This window comes from Ambystoma mexicanum, chromosome 7p, assembly GCF_040938575.1.
Source record: "Ambystoma mexicanum isolate Mex_15411 chromosome 7p, UKY_AmexF1_1, whole genome shotgun sequence".
NCBI classification, from domain to species: Eukaryota; Metazoa; Chordata; class Amphibia; order Caudata; family Ambystomatidae; genus Ambystoma; species Ambystoma mexicanum.
Window position 1 is genome coordinate 65223629 of NC_090939.1, and position 15230 is coordinate 65238858.

General features: G+C 48.2%; 1 protein-coding gene across 1 annotated transcript in view; it reads right to left on the reverse strand.

Moving 5' to 3' along the window:
* Positions 1 to 15230, reverse strand: part of LOC138525904 (immunoglobulin superfamily member 3-like) — an 87850-nt gene that overhangs the window by 17417 nt on the left and 55203 nt on the right. Inside the window, exon 4 of the mRNA XM_069636191.1 lies at positions 7081 to 7211. Coding sequence (XP_069492292.1) covers positions 7081 to 7211 — 131 coding nt within the window. The remainder of the gene's footprint in view (positions 1 to 7080; positions 7212 to 15230) is intronic.

Below are 15230 nucleotides of genomic sequence, written 5' to 3' on the forward strand. Positions count from 1 at the left end.
TGTGGAGGTTTTGCTCTTGTAACGCCCTTATTGGCACATCACTGCGCTGCTCCTGGGCATATATCACCAGGCTCCAGCCCACAGACCAAAACGAGACCATTACTCTCACCTGCTCTCAGTCCCAACTTTTAACAGAGCCAAAGCTGGCGGCACTAGCTTTGAAGTTCTAGCCCCAAAAGCCTGGAACACCCTCCCGTGCAGCTTAAGAAACGTAGAATCTCTCACAGTGTTCAGAAAAATGCTAAAGACTGAACTTTTCAACTAGAACGCCAAACATATTGTCTCAAACTCTGTTCCTCTGTAACCTCGGAACGCCCTTTAACAATGTTCATTACTTCTGTTTTCTCTGTTTTTTGTACTATTGCTTTCTAATGTTTTGCCCTAAAACCTGCTAAGTCAACATTCTGTAACAGCGCCACGATGCCTCCGGGCTGTTGGGCGCTTTATAAATCCGAATAAATAAATAAATATCGTCCACTGAATAGCACACGGATTATGCTGAAATCTCTCACTTGCACAGATATGTTTATGTGGCTGCAAATATATGAGGATCTGTAAGTGTGAATGTTGCTCCACAGGAAATTTGTAAGACAATTTGAAGAATCAGTTTTCTGATGTCAGTGTTTAGTATTTTTTGTAACACTCCAATTGGACTAAGATGCCTGCCTGCGATCAACGAAGGAGATATCACCAATAACTTTAATAGGGACAGCATATATTCCCCAAACCTGCGCTAGGGGTTTCAATCTCTGCGTGCTAATAACATGTCTGCTTTCTGCATCCTACGGGAGTCTGTCTCCTCGTTCCAGTGTCGAGTGAAAGGTCGAGGTGGATCGGGCAAGGTGGATCCCTCTGGGTGTGTTAGCGCCGGGCACCCTAGGCACAGGCTTGACTGGGGCTGCCAGCTCGGGGCCTGCACGTCCCGTCGAGGACAAATGTCTTCAGATCCTTATCACTGGGAGGGACAGGGTCACTGGGTGTGCCTCAAATCACACACCTGGATCACCTCCATCATCCATGCTACCCCTCAAGGAGGGAGATTTCAGAGGGAACAGTTACCTCTGATGTCACTTTCTCTTTGAACGCTTGAACGCAGCTCGCGGAAGGAAGGATAACCATCCTGAAAGGCTTACAACAATGTAATCACCAAGATAAATGAAAAGGTTTTTTGCAGGAAAATATATCGGAATAGGCAATAAATAAAACATTAGCCATTATGTACAACATATTTTATTTTTGTTAAAATGTTTCATCCCCTTTAAAACCTCCATTCTTGCTTAGCTAATAGTATACTTTACGTGGGAGGAGCAGAGCGACACGGCGGCCATCTTGCGGCATGGCAGCCATCTTACCCAGGACCAACACAAAGAGATATTTAGCAGAATGTGTATGCTTCTGAACAGTGATAGAACAAGGAAAGAATATTTAAGGCTTGGATTGGGAGAGTTGTAGTTGCTCTGCCTCATCAGTAAATTAGTTTGACCCGAGAGAATTGAAGGTGGACGTCTGAGAACAGCAGAAGCTCCTCCTGTGTATTCATCAAGTGTCTGTCCTACTTAGGGGAACACATTGCTTTTCTGTGCACCTGTTTAGGGGTTCCAAAGAACAATAGAGAGGCAAAAGGCTGGAATTGGCTGACAAATGTGGTGTGGAACTTCCACTGTTATGCAGTTTCTGTGCATGTTAGACTGGATATGGCAAAGCGCTCTGAACGTCTCGTGCCACCTCTCTGCCGATGAAATGCCCATTTTCCTCTCTGCGCCCTCTTTCACCCTGGACCGCTTCAATGATCTCCAAATGTCTTGGGGCATCTGTCACCGGTTTCCCTGCAATGTCTCATGCTGAACTCATCTAAGTTGGTATCCAGTGATTGCATCGAATACAAAGCATTGAATGCCAAAGCATCGAAAAAATGCATCGAAAAAAAGCATTGAATGCATTTTGTTCAAAGGTAAAGGTTTTATTTTTATTATAATGGGTTTTAAGGGGTGAAAAAACAGGGGTTAGGGGGAAACCCCCTATTAAAAAAAATGAAAAAAATAAAATGCATTCAATGCTTTTTTTGTTGCTTTTTTTTAGATGCTAAGGCATTCGATGTTTTTTTTTGTTGCTTTTTTTTAGATGCTAAGGCATTCAATGCTTTTTTTTGTTGCTTTTTTTTAGATGCTAAGGCATTTGATGTTTTTTTTTGTTGCTTTTTTTTAGATGCTAAGGCATTCAATGCTTTTTTTGTTGCTTTTTTTTAGATGCTAAGGCATTTGATGTTTTTTTTTGTTGCTTTTTTTTAGATGCTAAGGCATTCAATGCTTTTTTTTGTTGCTTTTTTTTAGATGCTAAGGCATTTGATGTTTTTTTTGTTGCTTTTTTTTAGATGCTAAGGCATTCAATGCTTTTTTTTGTTGCTTTTTTTTAGATGCTAAGGCATTTGATGTTTTTTTTTGTTGCTTTTTTTTAGATGCTAAGGCATTCAATGCTTTTTTTTGTTGCTTTTTTTTAGATGCTAAGGCATTCAATGCTTTTTTTGTTGCTTTTTTTTAGATGCTAAGGCATTTGATGTTTTTTTTTGTTGCTTTTTTTTAGATGCTAAGGCATTCAATGCTTTTTTTGTTGCTTTTTTTTAGATGCTAAGGCATTTGATGTTTTTTTTTGTTGCTTTTATTTAGATGCTAAGGCATTTGATGTTTTTTTTGTTGCTTTTTTTTAGATGCTAAGGCATTCAATGATTTTTTGTTGCTTTTTTTTAGATGCTATGGCATTTGATGTTTTTTTTTGTTGCTTTTTTTTAGATGCTAAGGCATTCAATGCTTTTTTTTGTTGCTTTTTTTTAGATGCTAAGGCATTTGATGTTTTTTTTTGTTGCTTTTTTTTAGATGCTAAGGCATTCAATGCTTTTTTTGTTGCTTTTTTTTAGATGCTAAGGCATTTGATGTTTTTTTTTGTTGCTTTTTTTTAGATGCTAAGGCATTCAATGCTTTTTTTTGTTGCTTTTTTTTAGATGCTAAGGCATTCAATGCTTTTTTTGTTGCTTTTTTTTAGATGCTAAGGCATTTGATGTTTTTTTTTGTTGCTTTTTTTTAGATGCTAAGGCATTCGATGCTTTTTTTTGTTGCTTTTTTTTAGATGCTAAGGCGTTCGATGCTTTTTTTTGTTGCTTTTTTTTAGATGCTAAGGCATTCGATGCTTTGTTTTTTTGCTTTTTTTTAGATGCTAAGGCATTCGATGCTTTGGTATTCGATGCAATCACTATAAACCTCTACATTATGCACATTCCTGCCCAGAATCCCTCCCTCCTATCCTCAACCATTTGTGTCCCTTGTGACCTCTTTTTCCCACTCCCACAAGGCTGGCTACTTCAGGGTCTTCTCTGAAAGTGATCTTAAGCGCCACCAGTTTAACAACTCTTCCACTGCCATCGCCAGAATCATTTTGTTTTTTTCCAGGAAAATCCTCCCATTCTCTAGTACCGTTCCACACAAACTCTCCTCTCTGCAATGTGACTCCGTCACCTTCACTACTATTGTAACCTCTTACCTACCGGTTTGCCCGAGGAAGCCTTCAGCAAAATACTCAACTTTAAAACTCACTTCCCTGGTTCTTCTCTCACTCCACCCTCTCCACACTGGGTGGCGCTCTATGCCACTTTGGTCCCACTTCAAAGTCCATTGCATGTATTTAACTCAGTTCGCCCGCTTGCCTCCCTAGCCCCTTACCTGGCTACCTCGCTCTCAAACTATTCCCCACCTCACACTCTCCACTCTGGCATCGTCCTCAATTTTTCTGTCCCTTGCCCTCCGTGTGCATCCCTCACTTCCATTCCTTCCCCCACTTTGATCCCCACCACTGGGACCTCCAATCCTCAGAAATAAAAACATCACAATTATCCTATCATTCAAGGTTGGCTTTAGCGTCCATCCTTTCCCTGGAAGGAGTTCCTGCAAATAAAATACGTCCCGGGTGAATTCAGTGACCTGGAGATAGCGGAGGAAGAACAGAACTTGGTTTCAACTGTATGTTTTACCAAGGTTTGGGATGATTGACATATCTGCTTGCTACTCAAATGCCCTTTGCTCTTAAGCTGTATTTTGTGTTGCCTTTATGAGCCCACCTCTCTACCCCTTAAAATATAAACACCACCTAAGATTTGAAGCTGGCCATAATAGAATGAGGCTAAGATCACCAGATTTACAAAATAGAAACTGGGAGAGGACAGCAACATAAAGATAGGACTAACTTTTGACAGTGGCCGCCAGGACTGCACTTTATTATCTCCACCCCCCTCTTCCTCGTTCCAGTACTTAAGTGTGAGGTGGCCCGCCTTGCTTGCAGGAACCCTTCTTTATTTCTACTGTGTTTTGCTGTATGCCCAACTGAAGTAGGCACGATAGTCATTGTCATAGTGGGAACGTTTCTTTATTGATTAAGATAGACGCATTTTATATCGGTACAGGCCCCACGAATAACACATCTTCTCTCCTTCACATCCCTCCAACCGCCCTCTTCAGAATCATCACTGCACTCCATCTCCATACCAACTCCCTCACCATTCCAACTTCCACATTCCATCCCTAGTCCTAACTCTAAGTACTCCCATTATCCCAGCATGCCATAGTGAAAATAATTCCTGCATTTGGCTGGGACCTGAAAGGCGGCAGGGCTGCGTTCTACACCATCAATCCCCTCCATGCTGGGCTTGGAAGGACACTGTATATGGGATCCCACTGGCTAGGCCCTCGAGCAGGGCTGCGAGGGAAGATGCCAGAGGATGGAATAATCTCAGGGACCCCGCAGGGTGAGGGTGCGCTGACTGCGTGGGGGAGTTGGCCGCTTTCACGGGGGGGGGTCCAGTAGATGTGAAGGGAAACTTTGGTGCACGGGAGATGAGACGAGAGCATCATGCATCCGAAGGGGCCCTGTGCAGATGGCCGGGGCCGAGGTAAGCGGGTAGTCATGGCAATGCCAGAATGGCGTCAACCAGAATGGTAAGTGCACCCACATTAGAGGCAGGTTCTTTAATTTATATGAACAGAGTCCTGAGGCAGGCTGATTGTCATATTGACGACCGGCAAGTCAGAGGCTCCACAGTAGGGAAGCATGCTATTAAACATGGAATTCGGAGGACCAGGACTCCCCACCCTCCACATCCCCTAAATTATTTAGGAAAGAAATCAAGAAATCAGAAGGATTATCCAAGCTGAGATTGCCAGAAATATTTAAGAATACAAACAAGCAGGAGGGGATTAGAAGGAAGAGGTGCAAGAAATCTCCCTCCTCTGCATCATTGTCCTCCTCCTCTTCCTCTCATTCCCCCCCCCCGGAACCCCCTTTTGGCTTACTGCACAAAAACCCAGACTGATTTAAAAGTGGAAAAGGTCACTTTAATGTGAAAGGCCAAAGCTTACAATTAAACGCTTACCTGACTCCATGGCCTTACAAACTAAAGAAATATTTTAAACAACCAATTAACTAATTACACATTTTCATTTCCCCCAACAATTAAATCATTAAATAAAGCCATTTCCTCCCTAACTATCCCTTGGACCCTACCGTCTCCTTACCCCTTTTCCAGGCGTCCCGCTTTCTCCCTGGGGCCATGCCCCTCCAGGCTCAAAACATGTTCCCCGTGGTGGCCCGCATGTGCAAACAGCAGCACCCCATCCTTTCCCGTGTCATTCCCCCATTGTGCTTCCCTCCCCCCCATCAAAAGGGGCCATGCCCCCGGAGCCCAGAACCACTTTAATACCCCTCAGACTCCCCTCTACACCAATCTCCCCCTTCCTATGACCTGCAGCCAGACTGACCTGCCACATCAGCAACAGAAATTTTACATCACAACTTCACTACTGCCCCGACCTGTCACACAAAACTACCAGCCAATAGCTCCTTAACAGACACCAAAAAAAACCCCTAAAAACTTGACATGGGACGTAAAGAACCCCCGCAGAAACAAAGTACAATGGTCCCCCCCCCCCTTTCAATAAGCCAGACACCAGACCTAACCCAAAATGAAGGGGTGGGAGAGCGGGACAATCACCAAGTCCAACCGTCGCCTGCCTCCCGAACCTTCCCTGGACCTTTAAATACCCCGGGGAGGCGCTCTGCCCCCCACGGCCACTCGCTGGCCATGTGCAGCGCCAAAAACCTCCCTGGGGGGAAACGCTTTGCGTTCCCCCCCGGCACCCCCTTTTGGCTTACTGCACAAAAACCCAGACTCATTTAAAAGTGGAAAAGGTCACTTTAATGTGACAGGCCAAATCTTACAATTAAACGCTTACCTGGCTCCATGGCCTTACAAACTAAAGAAATATTTTAAACAACCAATTAACTAATTAAACATTTTCATTTTCCCCCAACAATTAAATCATTAAATAAAGCCATTTCCTCCCTAATTATCCCTTGGACCCTACCGTCTCCTTACCCCTTTTCCAGGCGTCCCGCTTTCTCCCTGGGGCCATGCCCCTCAGGCACTATACATGTTCCCCCGTGGTGGCCCGCTTGTGCAAACAGCACCACCCCATCCTTTCCCGTGTCATTCCCCCATTGTGCTTCCCTCCCCCACATCTAAAGGGGCCATGCCCCCGGCAACAGAAAAACCCTCCCCCGGGGTGTTCTTTCTGCCCCCCAACCCCCCAATTTTCTTTACCTCCAACTCTTTAACCAATCTCCCAGCCAAGAGCCCAGGTCCGCCAGATAATGATTATTCCCATAAATCGACAAGTGTACACCATCCTCTCTAAAGATCATGAAACCTTCATACACTATTTCCTTATGGTCCATAACCTGTACCGCCACTGAGGCACAAAACTTAACCATCTCTCTGTTTATCCCCTTCCCAGCCCGCTCTATCGCTCCCACATTTCTCGCTCACCTCTACACTCTCCGCGGCAACAACTTAGTCCACACCACAGCTGCTTGAGGCCACATTTCCCGCACCCAGACTAAAGCCACCCCTGTATCCCTTACCAGGTCGTTCTCCCCAGCATGAATAATCACCACCTCTGGAGCCCCATAGCATTCCCTCAACCCAGCCAACATAGGAAGCAGCTGATCCCAGCGCAGACCCCCTAACCCGTGCCATCTTACCACCACATCTTTATTGTTACACCCCAGCTGCCTACCAAGAACCCTTTTCTCCGCTTCTTTCCCAGCCCACTTAACAATTGAATGGCCGACAATCCACACTTGCGCCAGCTCCCCCTCCTTTCGCACAGCATCTGAAAAAGAAATTACAAAAATCACTCACAAATCAAAACATTCTACCAAATGCTGTTTTCAACAAGGTCCTCTGCCACCTTCCTTCAAAATTCCCCTTTATCAAACTCCCTGACATACCCCTTGTATCTCCCGGACCTCCAATGCCCCAAACTTTTCACCTTATCCTCTGAAAAACCCAGCCTACTACCCTCAGATGCTGCACCCATCCTAAAGGAATGTGTACCAAAATCCAATGCCTTTTCTCCTACCGCTACCAGAGCCTTTTGCAATACCCCCAGAACTTGTCCGGCTGAAACCGGTGACCCATCCTCATGTTGATACACTAAGCCTGTCTTACCCCCACAACGCTCCTTCCACAACCTGCCTGTCTGAACTGGGCATAAGTCCTTGCTCCCCTGACCCAACAAAACCCAAGAACCCTTTCCCTTTTGGTCCGTTTTAGACCTCTTAATCTTGATGTTCAAACCTGATTCTGTAATTTGAACATCCTCCCACTGCAATCCCCCCAAAACCCCTTTTCCCCCCACCAACTCAGAAACCCGAAAAGCCCCAAAGAATAACCAAGTAAAACAAGCCGCAAACAGCTCCCCTTCCCATACCGACTAGCAAACTCCCCCCCCACCGCCTTAATCAACCTCTGTAGCAATTCCGCTGATATCGGCCTCCTCTTATCCTTGTCCCTCTTACTCTCCCTTGCCCATCCTTCTAACATCCTACTCGCCATTTCCCCCCCACTCGGCCGAAAACCCCAAAACCATTTCCCATAGAAAGCAATCCCGGCTAACTTCCCTGCTATAGTTGCTCTTGACCAGCCCCTGTCCATGCACCTCAGGAAAAAGTTCATGACATCATCCCTCCTCCGCTCTTCCGCATCCCATCTACCCTTCCAACTACAAGCCCCCCCGCCCCCTATAAAATCCTCCCAGGCCCTCCTGTATGACTCCTTAGACGCCCCGGCCAATGAACCCTCCACCAAAGCCAGCGCTCTCATCTTCCTATCTTCCACAGCTCCTCTGGAATCCGCTGCCCCTCCTGATCCGCATCTGGAGCCAATACACGGAAACTCTGCCATTGAAAACGAGATAATGCATCAGCGATGCCATTATCCTTCCCTGGCACAAGTGTTGCCTTAAACACCACATTCAATTCCATGCAACGCAGCACAAACTCGCTCATGAGTCTTGCCACCCTCTGATCCCTTGCTGACTGCCTGTTCACTACATGGACCACGCATTCATTGTCAACATTGAAATTCACTTTCTTATTTTGCAAATCCTTCCCCCACAACTCCAATGCCACCAGCAAGGGGAAAAATTCAAGAAATGCTATACTCCTTCCCTCTTTCAACCACAGAGATGGCCACTTCTCCGCACACCACTTTCCCCCCCAAAAAACTCTGAAACCTCCTGCTCCTGCTGCATCACAAAATATCTGTACTTCCCATGTCACCGAGACTCCCTGCAACCACATTGACACTCTGTTGAAATTCTCCAAAAAGCGCAGCCAAATTCTGCAATTCTCCCTCACTGCCCCCGATACTCTTATCCGATGATGTGGGCACTTTGCTCCCGCCATAGCCCTCGCCATGTTCCTGCAAAACGTCCGCCCTGGGGCCACAACCTTGCATGCAAAATTCAGATGCCCTACCAATCTCTGCATTTCAACCAGCATCATTTTCTTGGCCCCTACCGCTTTCTCCAGCAGTACCACCAATTTTCTCACCTTGTCGTGCGGCAAGCGTGAGGTTATGGCCACTGAATCCAGTTCAATTCCTAGAAATGTCAATACCACTGCCGGCCCTTCTGTTTTGTCTTCTGCTAAAGGAACACCTAACTCCTCCATCAGCTCCTGAAACAACTTTAGCATTTCCTTGCAATCCCCCTCTCTTTCTGCCCCGCTAATGAACAGAAAATCATCCAGATAGTGCAGCACACTCTCCCCACCCGAAAAAACCCACTGTAAGAAGGAGCTGAACCGTTCAAACAAAGCGCAGGAAATTGCGCACCCCATTGGCAAGGCTTTGTCTATGTATATGCAGTCCTCGAACTGCAAACCTAACAACCAAAAATCCTCCAGGTGCACCGGCAATAACCTGAAAGCCGCCTTAATGTCACACTTGGCCATGAAGGCCCCTCGCCCTTCTTTCCTTACCATCTCCACCGCCTGGTCCACACTTGCATATACCACCCCACATTCTTCCGGGGCAATGGAATCATTGACTGACATGCCCTCCGGCCATGACAAATGGTGTATCAATCTGAACTCCCCCGGAGCTTTCTTGGGCACCACCCCCAGTGGGGATATAACTAAGTCACCTGGTAGGTCATCAAATGGCCCTACTATCCTTCCCGCCGCTATTTCTTTGCTCAATTTTTGTCTTACCACCTCAACATTTTCTTTGGCTGACTTCAAATTTTCAGCCCACCGACGCACCCTTGGGCCCTGGTACCCCAGTCTGAAACCCTGACAAAACTCCTCACTCAAAATCTTAGCCCCTTCCCTGTCCGGATAAAATTGCAACCATTTTGCAGCACCTCCACCTTAATTGGAGTAAAAGCTTTTCCCCACAACCCCTCTAACTGCACTTCTTCCCCACCCCCTGTCTCCCTGTTGGAAACACTGAGTGAGAGGGTGTTTCCCTCCACACTTGCTACACTCGTGCCTGAACCTACACAGGGTCCTTGTGCAGCCGTCCTTATTAAAAGCCCAGCACGCTGCTGAGGACTGTCCTCTGCCTCCTTCCCCCACCCCCTCATGGGCGGGGTGACCAAGAAAGGGCCGGTAAGGCACAGGCAGCCCACTTGCCGTGTTCAATGTCGGGGCAGGCCTCGTTGGAGCCATCCATTGCAGCCAAATTTCCATGTCTATCTCCCCCCAGACCGCCTGACTGTCCTCCGCCATTCTCGCTCTGAATTCCTCATCATAGCGTACCCAGGCAAAACCCCCAAAAATCTTGAAAGCCTTCCTGATTACATCCATATATTTAAGCAGGGCCACGCAACGCTCCAGGAATTTTTCACAATATACACTGGCATAAATGATAAATGCCACGTCCAATTCTCAATAGTCACTGGGACTCTTGGGCGTGAAGCCAGTTCCCTCTCTTCTTCTTTAGACCCCTCCTTTGCTCTCACTTCCCTATGGAGCAACTTAAAAACATCTACAAATTCCCCCGCCTGAATCTTCTCCATGGTCGCTGCCATCAAGTGTGCCCCCAACGGTTTTGTTATGCCCATGTATGGCAGTTTTTTCTCCTTACTTTTCACTTCAACCTCCTTTTCTTTCTCAACTTGTACCTCGAGCACCAATGGCTCCACCCCCTTGTCCGTTTGAACCTCCACTGGGCAAATGCTCTTCTCATCCCGCAAGGCTCCAATGACCTGTACACCAACTTCTTTCCTTACCCTTTGCATTCCCGACCCTTCATTTCCCGTCCCCCTTCTCGAGTCCCCCCTCTGCCATGCAGATGACCATTCCCTTTCCCGCTCACCTCTTTCCACACAGGCCGTCAGCAGTCTGGTGTCCACACCAATGCTCCTCCTCTCCTTTCTTAGAGGGCTCCTACTGCGGGGACAAAACTTAACAGCAGACTCACCAAGCCAATAGTTCCCCCGCCCTCCTGCCCCCCGACCATTCTGCACCTGCCTTTCCCGATCCCACCTCAAATTTCTTCTCTCCTCCCCCTTTCCCTTACAGCCCCGTAACCTTCTACCTCCCACTGCCCCACATAATCCTCCAATCCAACTTCATCATCCCTTAAATACCATTGTGGATGCAAGGTCATGCCCGAGTGGAGTTGCTCTTCTTCATGCGAGCCCGGGGCGTCCGCCCCGCCACTCCTTTGACGTCTTCTCGGCGGGGCCGCAGAAATCCCTGCCTGGTCCTCTTCTCTCGGGCGAGGCGTGCCGTCCTCCACCCTGGAATCCTCATCGCTAGGGGCTGTGCTGCACCCTCAAGGCTCTCCTTGCGCTGACCGAGGAGGGGCCGCTCTAAAACCCTCTACCTCCACCTGACCAGCGGGGGTGGCGCCGCGCCCTCCGCCCTCACTCCTCCTACCCTGGGGGGCCGTTACGCGCCCCACTCTAACCTCCTCAATTGATGGGGACCTCTCCCACCTGCACTCTTCTGCAGGTATTTACCCCTCTTCCCCTCTGCCCTGTCACCCCCTTCTGCGCCCCATCACCGCCCCCACCTTGGTTCCCTTGAGCCACCTCCTTTTGCGCACTCCTAGCTTCCCCTCGGCTATCATTGACTCCCTCCCTCACTGGCTTCCCACCCGAAATCGTTTCTCCCCTGGACGCCCTCCTGTCTATCTCGCTCCTCATCTTCCTGCCCCTGGATTCCCAAACCTCCCCTCTCCACACCGCGGGGGTGCAAGCCACCACTGCCGCAAGAGCCCCATCAGCCGCAGCTCTACGCTGCGGCCTGCCCCCACCTACCTCCCCTTCTCCCGTTACTTCCCCTACCGCCCCTTCCAATTGGGCCTTAGGCAGGATGTGCCCAACAACCTCCCCCATGGCACCCCAGAGCCACCAACTTCCTGCACATCCCTAACTCCATGCACCAGAAGCTACGGGACCCTCCGGTAAGCGTCGAGGGGTGTCTTATCTACGGCACCCCTAATAAAAGTTTGAACACAAACCTTTATATATATATATTTATTTTTTATTTTTTATAAACTAATCAAACTACCTAACTGCCCACTCTAACACTCCCCTACCTCACCTGCACTATCTCGCACCTCTAGGCCCAGCTACTACCAAGGAAGGCTCGGGAGCAGGCAACAGGACTTGACAATCACAAAGTCCAACCGGCGCCTGCCTCCCGAACCTTCCCTGGACCCTTAAATACCCCGGGGAGGCGCTCTGCCCCCCACGGCCACTCGCTGGCCGTGTGCAGCACCAAAAACCTCCCCGGGGGGAAACGCTTCGCGTTCCCACCAGGGCCCCCCTTCCTCCTGAGATGGTGAACAGAGGCGAGAAGTATTTGGATAAAGAATCTGTCTACTCGGTACTGATACAGGTGGAAAATGAAATGGGGTTCTCAAATCCTGAAACCGCTCTGCCTAAGAAAAGGGCTACTAGAGCCCCTCCAGCTCAGTTCAAGGGCATTCTGATGTCTGGGCTGCCTCTACTCCCGGAGTTGATGGAAGAATTATTGAGAGAATGGAGAGAGCCAGAGATGGTGGCCGTCTAAGATTCATGGCCACACGTTTTCATTATTGTTTCTCATTAAATGTGTTGCAAGATTCGGTGGTGCCAAGACTATTGAGGGCTTGAGTAGTAAGCTTTGATTATTTGTGTTTTGAATAGATCTTTTGTTGTTATGTTGTTCCTTTCCCCAGGCGTCAATGAGTTATGGGGTTTGCCCACCTCCTTGGTCCAATACAACCTCTATCCCCTGACAGGGGAAGACAAGTCTCTTCTACAAACCCTTCAAGTGGATTCAATCCAGCCCAGGCTGGTGGACAGGTCATTCATGGCCTGAAATGAAGAAGTCATCAGGGACAGAACAGACAAGAATGTGGATGGGGCCCTGGAGAAGGTCTATGGAGAAGCCCACCTAGCCTTTTGAGGTGCAACCTTCTCGTCATATACAGCAGAGACAGTCTTGGAGAAATTCAGAAGGTGTCCAAGGCCTTGCATGATGGGACTGTTCCCACTCTGGTACTACAGGACATCAGGACGTAGATCGAGTTCATGTCAGACCTTGCCTATGAGGGGTTCAAGGTATCTGTTATGGTCAGGGGGTCCTCTTTTTCAGGGCAAAGGGTGTTATACATTAAGGACTGGTGTAGAAACTCCCACCAGAAAGCTACTACCATGGAAATTCCTTATGAGAGCCAAATGCTGTTCGGTGATCCATTAGAAGACAAGGCTCACAGCGTGTTCAAAGCAGACAAGCATGCTGGCAAGCTGCGGAAGGAATCAGAAGCCAAGTCCAGACCCTCTGGCCCTAGTAAAAGGGGGTACAGATCACAGCAATATTTTTCCTCAGCAAGGCAGTGTGGCATGGGGGGTAGAAATATAGAAAACGTTATCTCCACAGAAGACTCAGAGAGCCTGATGCCAGGCCTGTTGGAGCACTGCGTTGATGGTTATGCAAGATTTGGACCAAGATCTCTACCAAGGTCTGTGTCAAGAGGTTAATCTGGCAGGGGCATTAGATGGAATTTCCCCAAGAACAAAGTGAGCAAGGCGTTCTTCTCCATGGACTGCATAAGCCGACCGTGAAAACCAGGCTTATTCTGAACTTAAAGCGGTTGAATGACTTCATGTTCATGAAGCCCTTCCAGATGGAATGTCTCCAGAGGATGATTCTCCTAATTCAGGAGGGGAGTTATCTAGCCTCAATGGACCTGAGCGATGCCTACTTGTAAGGAAAAAGGGGCTGCAAAGTGGCTCAGGAGAGTGTCCCCGTGCAAAAACGGACAAAAGACTGCATTTCCCATGAGCCTTGGGTTTTCAGTTGGGCCAGCGCGTGCGCAGGTTCACTCGCGCTATTTAAGTCACTCCCCGGCCAATGCTGCCTGTTGGTGATTGTTGGCGTGGCAGGCATCGTCCGGAGGAGAGCAGGTGTGCAGGCATTCGTGGAAGATATGAGAAGGACCCGGGCCTGGCTGTGAGGTGGCGTGCTCCCCGGGAAGGCTCTGTCCCCCACAAGGGCACAGAGCAAATCACAGTGGTTAGTCCGTCCAACACTGGATAAGCTTCGCCTGGAGAGGTGCCGGCGAGCCCCACCAGGCTTCAGGTAAGTACCACGAGGAGTGTGTGTGTGATATTACTTGAGTGCAACTCGCACAGGGAGTACTCGCTGAGCATTATTTTCTCGGCACGCTGAGAAGGGCAGTAACACGTGTCACGGAGTACTGCACGTGTATTTTCCCCTTGCAGAAGGGAGTCTCATGAACACATGCTGGGCAAACTGCGGGAAGCGGAATCCTAGCGCTCTGAACTGTAGAACATTGGGGGGGCATTATTGCATAAGAAGCGGAGAGACGCTTATGTGTTGTTTGTGGCTGCTTGCTCTTGTCTCTTGCAAGATTGTGGAAAGCCGCTTGTGTTCAATGCATTTCTTGGAGTAAACCTTCTCCCGATACACGACAGGAGGGGTTGGAGCTATTTCAATGGGAATATCATGCTGCTGCAAGATACATGTTCTTTGCCTTGTGATCTTGTCCATTTCGTGTTGTGCGCTGCTGCAGTTACCTATGGCTGCAAACAGGGAAAGGTCCTGCCTGTCAAAATTCTATTCAATTGCAACTGATTCAAATTCAGGTTTAGTTAAAGGCATGGTCCAGTAAAAAATGTTATTGTCCCTACGGTCGGCCATGTTTTTTTAAGCCTAAGTGGCTTGATTTTAGAAAACTTTCCTATGGACCTTACCCGAGTTTACGTCCATTAAACGCACGCAAAAACAGGCACCAGGGAGCTGCCATTTTGTGATAATCCTATCACTTGCCGCATCGCCCTGGCTGACCTGCTTCTGCGGCACTAAATCAATTCCCCCGCCCCTGAGCCTGTCATCAGCAGACTCGTACTGCCCATTTCCCAATGCCAAAGCACGTCTCGTGTCAACAATCGTTGCGCCTCAGCTAATGACGTGTCGCCATGGAAATGGCAGGACGCCTCTTTCCTCAATAAGTATAAACAGACCGTTTCCCAACACACAGCAGCAGATTTTCAATTCCATTCCTCTCTCTGTGTTGCTTTGAGTATTCTGTGACTCGTTTCTGTGCTCTGGTCAACTACCTTTGCCGCTTGTAGCCCATGTGAACACCTGTACCATCTCGGTAAATTATTTAACTTTGTTTACCACACAATGGCTACAATAATGCCCTACATGTACGAGCCCGAGTATACCGAGGAGGAACTACTGGAAAGGGAAGCACGCAAAAACGATGGGGATTCGGACGGCAGTTGGGAGGACAATTCAACAGATGAAGAGCCTGGGCCTAGTCGCATGGACGGCGTCTCCACCTGGTGCACATGCAATCGGTGCGAGCTAATGCCAACCGA